The sequence below is a fragment of the Protopterus annectens genome, chromosome 8.part0 (genome assembly GCF_019279795.1).
Source record: "Protopterus annectens isolate FY-2018-M chromosome 8.part0, PAN1.0, whole genome shotgun sequence".
NCBI lineage: Eukaryota > Metazoa > Chordata > Ceratodontiformes > Protopteridae > Protopterus > Protopterus annectens.
The window spans coordinates 1,905,634,519-1,905,650,109 of NC_056741.1; the positions used below are offsets into that span (position 1 = coordinate 1,905,634,519).

The window sequence follows — 15,591 nt, forward strand, 5'->3', positions numbered from 1 at the left end:
TCGATGTTCAGGGGTTTCGACATTTTCGTGTCGATTATTACGCTGTCGACAGTTTGAGTTTTCGACAGCATAATATAAACGCCAGTTATACCCTTGTGATGACTTACCTTTTTGTTTTCCACAACAATAAGAAAAACTGAGAATGTTTTAAATTTACAAAATATAATCATACAGCCAGTGTTTACTCACTGGCTGCTACTGCAAATGCACATTGTATTCCAGGCTGTTGTTGCCCCAAACATGAACTGATGAAAATACAGTGTGATATTCTTGTTTGATTCTTTACCACATGATGGAAGTCATTGGTTTATAGGTCAAACTCTTTCTTCAGAATGGGGCTACAGGGATTTTCTGTGGCTGCTTTGGCCTCAGTGTTATGGAGCTTGTTCAGACTACCTAACAATGCAGTGTATGTAATCCTGCCTGTGAGACCACATCTTTGTACTCCAGATCTTTCCTGTGTGTCTTATCTGTATCTGTGGTGGTGCCATTGGCCAGACCTTCTTGGGTTTGTCTGTGGTTCTCTAGAATCCCTTTTATTATTTCATTCCCTAAGACAGGAGAAGTAACTTTTCATGTCTGCTCACCTTTAACCTATCTATTCAGTCTTCTACAACCTATCCTTATACTCAGTCTCTCACAGACTGCTGAAAGGTGATCTTCGCTTGACTTATAAAGCATCCTCTGATGCAGCTCTGACAGACCTGTTGCACATCTGGAAAACAAACAAAAGAAATATCCAATCAAGGGACCTAAACCTAGCCTACAACATAAATAAGATGTGTTAAAATGCAGGCATATGTCTCACAGATTAACAGAAGAAAATCTGGTATCAGAGATAAGCCCAATACTATTAAATAGTGAATAAGCCAAAAAATAAAAATAGTTGCTGAAACCACAAACTTTGGGTATAAACTTTAATAAAGAAAACCACGAGTGTAACACACTTTCGCCTTGCAATTTCTTCAGCTGAATAGTAAGTTCCTTAAAAACACACCCTTCTCTGGACCAGGGTTCCCATCCATGTGAAGCAGATTTATTCCATGCAATTATTCAAGCAAAACTTGGAACAGTGGACTGGGAATCATAAATTTACCCCTGGTCTGGCACCTATGTCCTTATTACAAAGAGGAAGCTGATAAATGCTGGACCATTCATGTCCAGGTTATATACAACCCCTTAAAAACCTAGGGTATCAGAACCTATCCAATACATATGTGAAGAATGGCTAGGTTTAAAAAGGCCCTTTAGAATCATTAGCTTAGTAGTCACCTGCGAATCTATGAACCTGTACTCTGAAGGTTCTTGAAAAAATGGCTGCCTTCCAGCTGGAATACTTCTTAATCAACATCATCTCTATGAGACCTGCTAGGCTGGCATTACACCAAGACAGGTTTTGTCAAGGTAGTAAATAATTATCTTCTGGGCGGCCACGGTGGTGCAACGGTTAGCATTGCCACCTCACAGCAAGAGGTTCTCTGGTCTGATCCTTGGCGGGGGTGCCTTCTGTGCAGAGTCTGCATGTTTTCACTGTGGTTGTGTGGTTTTCCTCCGGGTGCTCTGGTTTTCTTCCACATCCCAAAGACATGCTGTAGGTGGATTGGACACTCTAAATTGTCCCTAGGTGTGACTGCGTGCATGTGTGTGCCTTCTGTGGAAGGTTGGGCACTGGGCTGGCAACTCAACACAGTAAAAAACTCCACTGCCAATCATGAGTGGACAGGTGATCTGCTGTGGTGACCCCTAACTGGGAAAAGCTAAAAGAAGAAGTAAATAATTATCTTCTGTCTTGTGATCTGAGTTCTGGTCATATCACAGTTTTACTGGATCTTCTGGCACCATTCAATACTAATATTCATGCCATTCTTTTGGACAGTATGTAAGCTTTGGTTACAATTTTTTTTCAACTGTTTTGATAGAATAGTCTCCAATGTTATTTTCTGAAGTATTCTATAACACCGAATATGAATAAAGATTCTCATAATAGGCTATGATTAGAGGTGGCATCAGTCTATAATAAGCAAGCAATTCTTGTAAAATCTGTAGTTACATAAATATTAAGCCCTGACACATGAAGTGGTAAAATGTCTTAAAGTAGCCAGTTTTTGTAGTACTGATGGTTTGATTTCTTGTGAACTAGTCTCATTTGCAACAGAACCTTAATTATCTGTTTCTGCAGGCTAGTTGCTACTGTTATTTAGCCATGCGTAGGTCATCAGACTGTTTAAAACACGATTCGTGAGCAAGTCACTTATCCAAACATTGCTCCTGGGTCACCTCTTAAAATGACCGTGTTTTCAGTGGGCCTACTTGGTCAACAGATGGGTATTATTAATAGTATTAGTATTAGTTATACAGAAATGATAACAATCAGCACTCATGAGTGACTGCTTTATGTGTATATAGTTCTCAAGCACAGGCGAATCAGGTATGCTTGGTCTATTTAATGGCGGGCACATTTTTCTGAGAATCTTAGAATATTACAGTTCACTGAAGTCTAATATCTAGAGCTGTGTAAAGCAGTGCCTGCAACATGGCACAGAATACAGCAAGCCTTATGACATTCACACTCCTCTAAAAAACAACCTCTTAGTAGTTCAGAAGCCAATGCTGAAGAATTATATATGTTATTTTATATCTTGTTTTATCTCTGTTGCCTGCTGACCATTAGTCCTCAGATGACTCACTGCATTGATGAGAGATGCTCACTGAGGAATGTCATCCAGATGGTCTTCTGAGTTTTTTGCTGCATTCCCTAAAGCCCCCTGTCTAGCGACTGGTGTATGGACTATCTTTCCTAATGCATGTACACCTTCCAGCACCCCCCCCCCCACCATGAAGGCTACCACACAGACATAATGTGGGAGAGCCAAGCACATGTCTCTGGCTTACATGCTACATTCCATATACCTCTTTTTCCAGTAGGTGCTGCCACTGCAAGGAGAGAGACTGCCTGCACCTCACAGGGTGGGTGAGCTTAGCATCATCTTTAAAATGTATGAGGGTAGTAAGTGCAGAGATACATATATTTTTAAAGGCTTATTTTATGTATTTACTTCATTTTGATACTCTTGCAGATAGGCTGGTTCAGAGACCCTTTTCATCCAGAAATGACCATCCATTGTACAATAATGAGGTTTACTATGAACATATACAATAGCAGACAGAAATACAGAACTTTCAGCACAGGATTTACACACAATTTTCAGTACTGGGGGTGTAGTGTAAGAGGACATAATTTGTATATATATAAATAAACATATATATATATATATATATATATATATATATATATATATATATATATATATATACACATATATATATATATATATATATATATACATATAAAAATATATATATATATATATATGTATATGTGCATATATATATATATGTGCTGAACAATTAAAACAGTTGAATTAAATCCTTGTAATATATATATATATATATATATATATATATATATATATATATATTTGTGCAGACTAAAAACAGTTAAACAAGTTTTTACAAATATTTTACATTATATATAGTAACTAGTCTTCACAGATAAGCTTCAAATTAAGTAAATTGGGTTAGCAGTGTAGCATATTGAGTTTACTGGAGCTTATCACAGAAAGAAGAACAAGATGACTCACTTAATAGATGCATTTTTAGTTATTTCTTGAAGGTTTCAAGGGTGGTTAACTGTCTGACTTGTAGAAGGAGTTGGTTCTACACATTTGTGCTATTTTCCCTAGAGTTGCTTTGAATCTTGATCTACCTAGGTAAAGGGAAGCATTGTGGATGTCCCTGAGTGAGCAGATTTGTTCTTTAAGTTGCAGGTTTGACCTTGATTAATGATTTTGAAAAGTAGAGAGCTAAATAAAAAGGTGGCTCTGTTAGGTAGCAGTGCTGGGAAACAATATAAGGTCTGAGTACAAAATCATTTCTGGATACAGTCCTATCATTATACTGAATTACTTATGTAGGTTTTCGTCTAAGCCTGTATGAAATACATTATGCCTATTTATGTGAAGATAAATTCCTCACTCTAGGCTGCTGTTCACTGATGTCTCTTGCAGCCCACTGAGTTATGATTACTTCTGCTAATTCACAGTGCGTGATTTAGACAATCTTACTCTACCTATAAAACAGAAATGCAACAGGGCTTCAGGATCCACTTTTGTGAAGTTGAGTGACTGGGAAAGAGACGGCCACTCTTCCTGTGTGGACAACTTATGCTTGTTGATGACTGTTGTCGGCATATTGTTTAGGTATGACATCAGACACCTGTCAGATTTAATCATCATACTTCTTTTGTCGTAACTGCCTCTATGTAACAAAGCTTGCTGCTTTACTGTCTTGTTTGCATCTGGATTGTGCCCAACACGGTACTTCTGAATGAATTAATTTTGGCAAAGAGTCATTTCAATGTCTACTTCATTTTAAACTCTACTGCAATCCCCTGGGCCCTAAAATCATTGCTGAATTGCAACAGGCAGGGGGTATTTACTTTAAAAGTATGACAAAGCAAGGAGAAGATAGCCTTAGTCAGTCACAGTTAGGCTCAGGGAAAAAGTTCTACTGGGGAGGGCAGGTCAATAAATAAAATGCAACGTAATTTAACTTAATGTAAAATAACATAATACCAAAACATAATACAAAAAACACAATGTAATGTAACATAAGATGACATAAACTGAATGACTGCTTAACTGTTACAGATAGTTTAAGGCAGCTACATCATCTCGGACTTCCATCCTACCCATTGAGGAATCCCAAGCAGGTTTAAATGTTTCAGCAGTCTCAGCTTCTACCATTCATTTTGATGACTAATTGTACCTACCAAATATACTATATTTCTCATGAGAAGATTAAACTGTGCTCCCTTGGTCTGCTGTTCATACTGCCTCCTCCTTCTCCTGTGTACCTTATCCTTTTTTCCAGTGATGTCCCATCATATTTTCCCTTAGTGCCTTGTATATCCACATTATATTTCATCCCTGTCTCTTCTTTTCAGATGAAAAATGGTTGAGTACATTTATCCTGCCTTCACATTTCTCACCATACATTCCTTACGTCATCATCATAGCCGGCCTTAGGCATAGGCCAACTAGGCGGCCGCCTAGGGCACCGCTCTAGTAGGGGCACTTTTCCAGTATTTATTTGGTGTAGGTAGACTAGGATGAGGACACTGGGTGGTGCTGGGGGGGGGCACCAAAGAACCCTTTTGCCTAGGGTACCAGTTGACCTAAGGCCGCTCCTGGTCATCATAGCCACTATCCTACTTTATTCACAACAGAATTTTGGCCTCTATGTCTTTATAAATCCTGCAGAACTGCATAATTTATTTATTTATTGTCATTTGTTAGCTGGGTTGATCCAGCTGAGCTAAAGGCCCGTTTTCAGTGGAGAGCCAAGAAGAAAAGCTCCACTTACAGTTAGTCATCCAAGACAAAAATTTACATCACAAATGGCCTATAACAAGAATATACAACCAAGTGAAGTTAAGTAGTTTAACAGGTTTGTATTGGTGTCAGTGTATATCTATACAGTAACAACAAGATAATCTGGATGCAAAGGATTATTTAGAAGAAACAGGGTGTAGGTATGTAGTAGTATGTGGTCTGACTAGTACCATTTAAAGGAACAGCACTGCCTCATTATCCCTGGATTCCACTGTGGCATCTAATATATTCCAAGTTTTGTCAGGCCCTTATATTTTCCCTTTTCACTGACTCCTTATCTTTGAATTCTACCCCAGCCTAGATATGTTCCAGACTGTGTCTGGTCCTTACCATTTCACTTTCAACTTTTTCATCTTGCTATCCTTCTAGTAGATTTCAATCAGTTAAATGGCATAATACTTCATCCTTTTATTAATGACCTTCCTATTGCTGCCAAACAAACCTCAATAGCCCAATACTCTAATCATTCCACAGTAATCTTTTCTGCCCCTACCTTGTCTGAACTACAAGTCATGATTCAAGAACCTTTCTCCTCAATAGAATCCTGGGTATGTGACCCCCGACAGTGGTTTACTTAAAAAAAAAAAAAAAAAAAACTAATCATACTCACTCCTAAGCCATTCACTAACAAAATCATTTTCACAGTTACATCCACCAACAATACCAAGACTGGCTTAGTCATCTACATAAAGTTAATGGGAGTTGTCATCAATGAAAACCTAAAATTCAACTTCTGCTTTCAAGCATGCCATTGACATTACACTAAAACTAAGCATAATGTATAGAGACAAGCCTTTTCTCATTGACAGTAGTAAGAAAGCTACAGCCTCTGCCTAATTGTTCCCAGAGCTCCATTTTACCTCTCCTATTTTCACAAAATTATAAAACACCCAGCTATCCAAACTCAAACATTACAACAAAAAAGCAGAATTTGCAACTAATAGATTAAACAAATCCCATCACCGAATGGCCCTGAAACCTGTTAATTGGATAGAACTGCTCCATTACTATAACTATTCCTAATTAATAGTAGCCCACAACATCATATAGCAATCTGAAAAGTATCCTTCTCTAAAAAAAATATTTTCCAATGGTACTGTCCCAGTAGACAATAATGCTCTAAAGATAGGACACCTTGTCTCTGCTTCCAAAACACAGAATACAGCATGACATGTCTTGTATTTTACCTTTCCATCCAAAATATGGAAATTTACTCCAATCACTATCATAAAGTTAGAAAACCCACTCTCTATTCAAATATAATTGAATGTATGCCTCAAAGACACACAGCTTTGCTCCTGGACTTTTCCTGGATAAACTGACAAATGAATACAAACTAGTGCCGTCCTTCCTCTCCAATGACCCTGTTTTTGTGCAATTAGCTCCATTTGGATGGTATTTTATTACGTAACACTGTAGAGATAACCACACTACACTAGCCATACCGCCATCCCTTTTCTACCCAGTCCTCCTCTTCTTTTCTTTCCGTACCATTTCACTTTCCCTGCTACTGCAGTTCTCCTCTTCTTTCTCTACCCTTCCATCATATCATCCACTTCATTCTCTTCTTCCTTCTGAACACCTGTTTCCTTTCTCATTGTTCTTCACTGCTTCATTTAACTGTGCTATATTCTAAACCAATTACCTTCTTATACTAGTAACAACTATCTGTGTTTGCATATTTATCATGTGTTTTGATACCTTTTTTATAATCTGTATACTTTTCAATGGTTGTTATTCCTAGAGGAGTGTTATGTTTCTTGAACATATCTTAGGTTTACGTTTATTGTGCTTAAGCTTTTTTTATTATTATTTCTTCTTCCTTTTATTATTTTACTAGAACTACTTTCCTTGGGTCTCCTTTGTAAAGGGGACTACTTGTTGCCTATTTGAAGACATCTGTAATTGATTTTTAGGATGAACATCATTATAACTCTTTTTTTCCTACATGCTTGGCATGTTGTAGCTTTATTTTGTTATTGGCTTTTGCCAAACAAATTTTCCTTTTGCATTTCACTTTTTAAAGTTTTTTTGGCAACCTAATTCTTTCTCCTCAAGTCCTTTTTTAACTACCATTTGTCAGAAATCTGCATTATGAGGATCCAGAAATAAAAACATGGCTATAATGACAAAAGACACACATTGTGTGCATCTTCATATAAGGCTAACAGAAACTATACAATCTAGCAGCATTTAATTTAGGGTTACCTTTTACTCCTTACTATAAAATACAAAAAATAAATAAATAGTGATATTATTGACTTAAAGATTATCAACTATCCTTTCTTCAACAACCATCTGTTTATTCCATTAAGAACATCATAATCTCCAGTTGTATTAGACAAAAGATCTTCACATCTTCTTTCCTATAATCTCCAGATTGCTGCAAACATTATTCTGTCCCATTTAAAAAAAACACATTTTTTTCTTTCTCGTATTTTCTGTATGTCATTATCAATGTTATATTTTTAAATTATTTCATAGGTTCATAGGTTCATAGGTAGGTACTAGGCTATTGGCCCTAGGGCCTATACAAGCCTAGCCAAAAAGGTACCCTGGCTTTCGCCACCCAAGAAAATTATTTTCCTGTGCCCCTGTCAAGCTGTTTCTTTCCTCAGTACACTCACCACATTTACTTTCTTCCACATTTCCATTTATATTCCTTTTTACAATTTCTCCAAAAATGTCAGTTTGTTAAATAGTGAACAAACTATTTTGCTGTTTCTTTCCTCAATGCACTCACCACATTTACTTTCTTCCAATATCTTATATTTCATATTAATTTTAATCGGTAATTTCTTCAACGACATTCTTTACAGGAAATCCCATTTCATGAACATTTTTAAATCTTTTCCTTTATCCTTTATAGTATTTTGTTACATTATCTTTTAATTATTTCCTAGGACATACCATACAGTATTTTTAGATAATAGTTTACCATGATTTTCTGTTTCTATCAATCTCATAAATTTTCACCTTCCCTAACTTTGTTTTCATATTCTTCTCATCCCACCTTTGTTTACTACTACTTTTTACCTTTTTACACCTTCATCTTCCCATACTACTACTGCATACCTTATGTATGGCGTTTCCCTCATCATCGCTTCCTACTCTCTCTTTCACCTTTGTAACACAGAAAACTGTACAGCTGCTAAAAACATGTAGCATTTTTTTTAGATTCAAACCTTATTATTTGCTGTATATCTCCTCTCCTTTTACTGGATTTGTCATTGAACACCAAATAAAATTTTAAAATATTTGTAACATCTTCCTCTATTTTAACTTGAAACATGTACACCCCCCCCCCCAAATGTTAGTTTTCCTCATTTGTACATATTTAACATACTAATTTTTGTTAAATGATGGATTAAAATTTCACCACCATGATGGCAACATTTTATTTCTTCTAGCACGATTTTCCATTTTCTTTTATAGCTTCACGCACTCTAAATTTTGTTACTAATATAAATATTTTCTTACTTTCACCAAACCTTTTGCTTTTTGCCTTATTTAACTGTAGCCCATCTTTCTTTAATACATTTTCTATTCATACAACTTCACTTATACATACCTTATGTTGTAGCCACAATCACTAAATCTGCATATGACATAAAGGTATTATAGCTTCATTTCCCATCTCATATTTCCTTCTTCCAATTCACACATTTTTGAATTGCTGCATTCATTTCCAATACACATAATTAATGAATGACCTTGTTTAACTCCTCTTGTAATTTCTTTCCTTCATCCCTCAGTTTACATGGAATATTTTATAGCATTCAACATTTTCCCTATTCCATTGCTGTCTAGAATCTTCCACATTGCTTCATGATAAACCTTGTGAAAATCCTTATCACATATCTCTAACCTTACTCTGTTTTCTTTCAGAATTGTGTCTGTTACTTTTACTATTAAGATTTCATTTGCCTTTCTCCTTGATTCTAAAAATAACCCTTCCCTTATAAATTCATCCAGCACCACAGGTGCACTATTTGGTATTATCTTCATGCAGACTCTGTTATCTGTATTTCTCAGTGTTATTGGTCTCCAGTTTGCTATATGCTTTCTATTACCTTTTTAACATATAAACTTGATTGCTCCACTAAAAGTGATTTTACATTTAAGCTATTTTTATTAGTAATCAATGGACAGTTGACAATGATCTTTTTATACTATCATGTATTTCAGTTATGACTATGTTTATTTTAGAGATTTTGAGTCCAAACTGTAAATCAGTGGAAACCCTAAAAACTATCATGTACAACTTCATTAACAGAAGAAGCAAAACACATCAATGTCATAACGCAATAATGACTTAGAACAAAAGCTTCTGTCCTTCAAATATCTCTTGGCTTCCAGTAGCATAGCTACAGAGTAGATTCTAGCTCAGAACCTCTTAGGCCAACAATTTCTACTTGAAAAAGATTGTTGACTACCTGACTAGACCTTAAGAATATTACTCTAAGTAACTAGAATGCAGATGCGGTTGGCCACATCCTTTATATGAATAGCTATGGCAGAAACATAAAATCTGTCTGAAGCAATGCACTTAGAAATTCCCAAGTCCAAGCATGCTTCAGTCTCACTATAATGAAAATTAAACCATAATACACTTGTAACACTTTTTAATGCATTTAGAAAGCCAATCAACTTGCATTCCCCAGCAGAAAATAACTATTCACTATAAAGTTTTTGCCACTTACCTAATACAATCTTGAAGCACTGGCTCTGTAGCACTGGTAGCATATCTATGAAGTGTTAAATCTAAGGACATGGCATGATTGGTCTCATTCTATTCCACATTCTACTCCCAGTCATCACCTTTACTTTTGCATTCATAGCTACTCAAGCCATTCTTTCTTTACCTGCTGGACAATATCACTAAAGTAACTGTTCCTCCTACAATATTTCCTAGGTTCATAAGTATATACCAGGCAATCATTCTGCAAAATCATCATAGCCAAAAAACCCTACTCACAAGTTCTCTATAGCCTCAAGCAGGGTAAGACAAGATAGACCTTGGGAGAATATGAGGCTGCTTATCCAATTATCTAGGTTTACCCTGAAGGTGGCAAGGGTGCTAATTTGTTTGACATATAGTAGAAGTTTGTTCTAGAGGTGAGGGATATGTCAGGATGTGAATCTATCATGCCAGTGCATCTTATTTGTCTGTTGATGAAGGTTTAGTTCATTTGACCAGGTGTATGAGATACCATTTCTTTGTGAATGGCTAGGAGATCAAAGAAGGTTGATTTTTTCATGGCTCAAAAGTCTAGACATAGAGTTCCATGGAGTACTCTACAAGAGACTTAGTACAGACAGCTACCAGTCTGCCAGTCTATACTGTTTGATTTTTGAGGCCACTGAACCTTTAAGTTGGGAACCTCTAAGGTCTTTCAAATTAAGTAATGTGTTTGGACAAAAACATGCCAGTGGGTACATTACATCCAAAAATGGTCCTGATGATATATGAGTAAAAGGGAAATTAAGATGACTTTGTAACTAGTGGAGATGCTTTTAAAAATTAGATGAGTCAGACATAAGGCTTCCTAATCTCCTGTGGAGACATGATGGTCAAACTATAAGGACTTATCAATAAGTGTGTCTAGAACCCTTGCAACAGTGTGTGAGCTATATAGTAAGTGAAAATGTTTTGCTTATAAAAACAGAACTATGCTCCATTTTTGTTACATTTAGTTTGAGACCATTGTCTTTTCATCAGTTGTTAACATGATTTAACCTGTTAGAATGACTGTGTATCAGTGGAAGATAGAACAATGGTTAACAATTTGCAGTTCTTACAAACCTAGTTAACCATAGACAAAGGAGGTCAGAGAAACAGATGCTAAAGGAGAGAGCCAAACACTGAGCTTTTTTGATACACCACTAGTAATGCTTTTGCTTTCAGATGTGGCACCTGTGACTCTAAATAGATGGGTTATGTCATTCAACCAGTTAGCTATCCACCTGACAACATAAGGATTTATATTCAGATTTACAAGTTTGCAAGTAATGCCAAGATGGCAAATACTATCAAAAGCCATGGCCAGGTTTAGGTATGATGTATGTACTGCATAACCATTGTCCACTGATTCAATTATTTTTTAAAGAAATTAATGAGGTTAAAAAGGTAAATTGATGAGGGACCAGGATTAAAAAGTTTTCAGGGTCTAGTTTCATAAGCTCTGAAATAATATGCTCCATAGTTTTACATATGAGGCTAGTGAGACTAATGAGTCTGCAGTTACCAGGTTCCATGGCTGGACCACCCTTGTTCAATGACATTAGAATGGCAGTTTTCCAGACTTCAGGATTGCAAGTAACCAGTAGAGTGGTTTAGATTAAAGAGTTTAAGTAGGGGCTCAGAAAGGCCATATTTAGCACTGATAATCAGGCAACCTGGAATATTATCGGAGCCCATGGATGAGGTGGTGGTAGTTAATGAGAAAGCTGAGAGAGCTTGTTCTATAGTAATTAAAGGGGGTGGCTGGGATTGTGGAATCTGTGGAATAGTATGCAACTGGTAAATTTGTAATGGTAAGACATGTAGGGGTTAATTACAGAAAGTTGAAAAGTGAATGAAACAAAATTTGAATTTGTTAGCTAAGATATTAGCTGTTTCCTTTGGGACAGAGTATAAAGTATTACTGTGGACTAGGTCTGAATATTCTTAGATGTTGGTTATTAACTTCCTGATGTGCTTAACGATCTTTAGTTAATTTTGGTGTTAATACCTATTTTAAGTTTATACTCAGTTTAAAGCTTTTTAATGGCTTCCTTAAATGCTCTGATAGTTTGCTTAAGTGTACTCTTAAGGGGGGTAGAATGAGATCTCTTATAAGTATTAAGCAGTTTCTACCTCTTGTTCTATAATTATAAAGGTATTACACCATAGGTAGTGTTTTCAAATTTCTCATATTTGGTATAGACATGGATCGCCTTATCAGTACAACTATTTAAATGGGAGTAGAAGTCAGAGGTATAGGCAATAGCTTTATTAATGAGATTTATCAGAGGAGGATTACATTAGAATTGTTTTAGGGTATCAAATAACTGATAAAGGTTTGCTTTTCAGATGTCTCTAAACACAGAGATATTTGCATGAGACATACCACCTGTTTTAAAGGAAGAGGACATTAATTTATTGTCTGATTTAAGAAGACATGAAGATATATGAGAATGTGTAAGAAGTGGCAATATTTGTAAGGATTAGATAAATTATACTGGGTCTTTAGTAGGATGTTTATTTGTATGCAAGTTAGCATTTGTAACATCAAGGAAGCATTGGACATGCTGATCATTGGCAGTTTTGGTTGGCCACTTTATTGATGAATAGCTGAAGTCCCTCATTAGAAAGATTTGGGTTTCACAAGGATTTCAGCTAATGTCATACAATAGTCATGGTCAAAGAAAATAGAGGGTATTTAATAGTTAGCTATGAAATGGTTACTTGTCTTGCTTATGGTAATTTAGGCTTTTACGAGTTTGTGTGGTGTCCCAAGGAATTTGCTGTGAAGTGATAATATCCTTCACATATACTGATATTCCCCTATAACTGGTAGGTCTGAACATGTGTTTGTTATATATCCAGGACTAGAGAGAGTGCTTTCATTGCCTGCAACTATGTTTCTGTAACTGCACATGTACGAATATGATAAAGATGCAGGAGAGCTTGGTTGTCAGTCTTTAATCTTAAATGTAATTTAATGGGTTTCTAAGCTTCCTATATATAAAATGATTTGTTAAACAACATGGAATTCTCTTGTACTTAAAATAAAATGTTCTTGCATGTCTGTCAATAAAAACTGCATGTCTATTCAGTAAATCTTAACTAATATGAATTTCTTACAGCATCAGTGAATTTATCTGCAGCTTTCATATTCTTCATACTTAATATTCACCATTAACCTGTTCACTTTATGATCATGTCTCTTTCTACCATCACTACTTTCTCTGTTATTAGTACATACTGAGTAACTTTCAACTCAATGTATCAGCCTCCCCAATTGAATTCAGGCCATTTTTGTTTTTGCAATATTCAGTTTTCTTGCACATACATAAACCCCTTGTGCAGCTATCAAAACTAGACTGAAAGTCACCATTAAATCATTCTCTTTCATCAGTACCTGACCAATTTACCATTCCTCTACACTAACTAGGTTCTGTTCCTTTTAGGAATTCACACAGACATTTCTGCTCCTCTCACCTGGTTATTTCTAAAATTTTCCAAATTCAAAAGCTTTAGATGTGTTGAACTTGTTTGGGTGGAGAAAAATGTTATAGGCTAGTAAAATCTTAAGCATAGCCCTCTATTCTTATTTCCCCATTTTCCTATTCTTCTAAAAGTGCATTGACCAGACGTCTATGTATCATAATTCCCTTCCTTTTAATTGGTCTGTTTGTACATCCTTTGATACAGGCAGTTTTTGTTATTCTGAAATCAGCAAAATATTTTTTAAACTAGCTGAATTAATGTCAAAGGATGTATTTAGTTAATGCTCTTCCCTTATTCTCTACCTCTCCTCCTTTGTCTTATAAAATGTATTTCTTCAGAAAGCATGTGTCCATATTTTTCTTCACCTTTCTATAATTAATCCATACATATCTTAGCAGTCCAGATTTACCAGTTGCATGCTATTATTTTATGGCCAGCTCTATCATTTGCCTTCACTCCATGCTTAAAAGCCTCATTTATTAAACCAGCTTTCCTTTTGTCTCCCCCACTAGACTTCTTTTTATTCTGCTAATCTGCTTTGTCATACAACTGTTTTACAACTATTCTTCTCCCACCTGTTCCCACTTAAGCTGAAAACCTTATTTTTTATTTTATTATTTTATTTTATTTTACATTTGTTGACCGGGATAGTCCGACTGGATACATGTCCATTTTCAGTGGAGGCCCGGGGAGAAAAGCTCCACAAAGATAATAATAATAATAGTAATAATAATAATAATAATAATAATGATAGTAATAGTACAATAACATTCCAAGAGAGCAACGAATTTAGATACAATATTTCAGAAAGTTTAACCCAGTAGGAACACATAGGCAAATGCTAAAGGTTAACAGAGTGAGAAAAAATATGAAATAGATCTTTTCACAAATTTAAAGCACAATAGGAAACACTACAGTATACAGAAAGGATAATCTCAGCAGGCATAACTGTACATTATGACATGACACAACAGATGAGTGGAGTATCTGCTTGCTCATAGCCTAATAGCTAGAGAAAGAACAAGTTGTTGGATTTTTAATCATATTTCAAAGGCTAGAGATTTGCTGCATGTCTAAGCCATTCTTATGGCACTAAAATTGAGAATTATGCTGCATTGCTCTGTTATCCTAAATACACATTTTTTCTTTTGCTAATTTCCTTTCTTTACTCTCCAAACACTCCTTTCATCTTTAAGTAGTAAAGACAGGATGTGAGCTACATCCTAGTTCCAACTTCTAAAGTTTATTCATTATTTTTTCATATTTTATTTTTTTTCCCATTGTGTGTCCTTTCCTACTTTCCAACTAACCCTTCTATTCCACAAGATATTTTTCTTATTTTACATACAGTCTCCTTAATAACACCATATCCTCCTCTGTTTCCATCTTCTTTCTTAATTTGCCCTATATTTCATCTCCCCGCTCTATGTACCCTTAATAACTTCCCTCTATGTCCTTCTCACATCTTTCATATGACAGAAAACATACCAAGTTATTTCAAAAATATTCCAGCTTCCTACTCTGTTCTGGTTAATTATCCTTTCTTCTCTTCCTTTAAGACTCACTTTTCTCTGCATTATTTCTTCCAAGAAAAGCTCCATTTTTTTCTCCTATAACCACTCATCAGTTTCTTCCCTCCGGTATTTATTTTGTCTTTTCTTAAATTGAGGAGATACTGAACTGAACCCTGACCCAGTAACCCCAAATGCTCTTCTCTAAATATTGCCTATTTATACATTCAAGTTCAACCTGAAAACAGAGTAATTAATTCCATGTCATATAAGACTGGTCTTGTTTCTTCACACATGCTACCTAAACCTAATATTCTTTACAAGGTTGGAAATGCAAACCTGCTGTCTGTAGTGACAGATGGTGTGCTGTCCAACCAAAGCAACTGAGTGTGACGAATCCCGATTCCTGTTG

At 35.7% G+C, this 15,591-nt stretch overlaps 1 protein-coding gene across 1 annotated transcript in view; it reads right to left on the reverse strand.

Moving 5' to 3' along the window:
* Positions 1–15,591, reverse strand: part of CPNE2 (copine 2) — a 1,786,656-nt gene that overhangs the window by 1,013,610 nt on the left and 757,455 nt on the right. Inside the window, exon 5 of the mRNA XM_044081406.1 lies at positions 2,115–2,141. Coding sequence (XP_043937341.1) covers positions 2,115–2,141 — 27 coding nt within the window. The remainder of the gene's footprint in view (positions 1–2,114; positions 2,142–15,591) is intronic.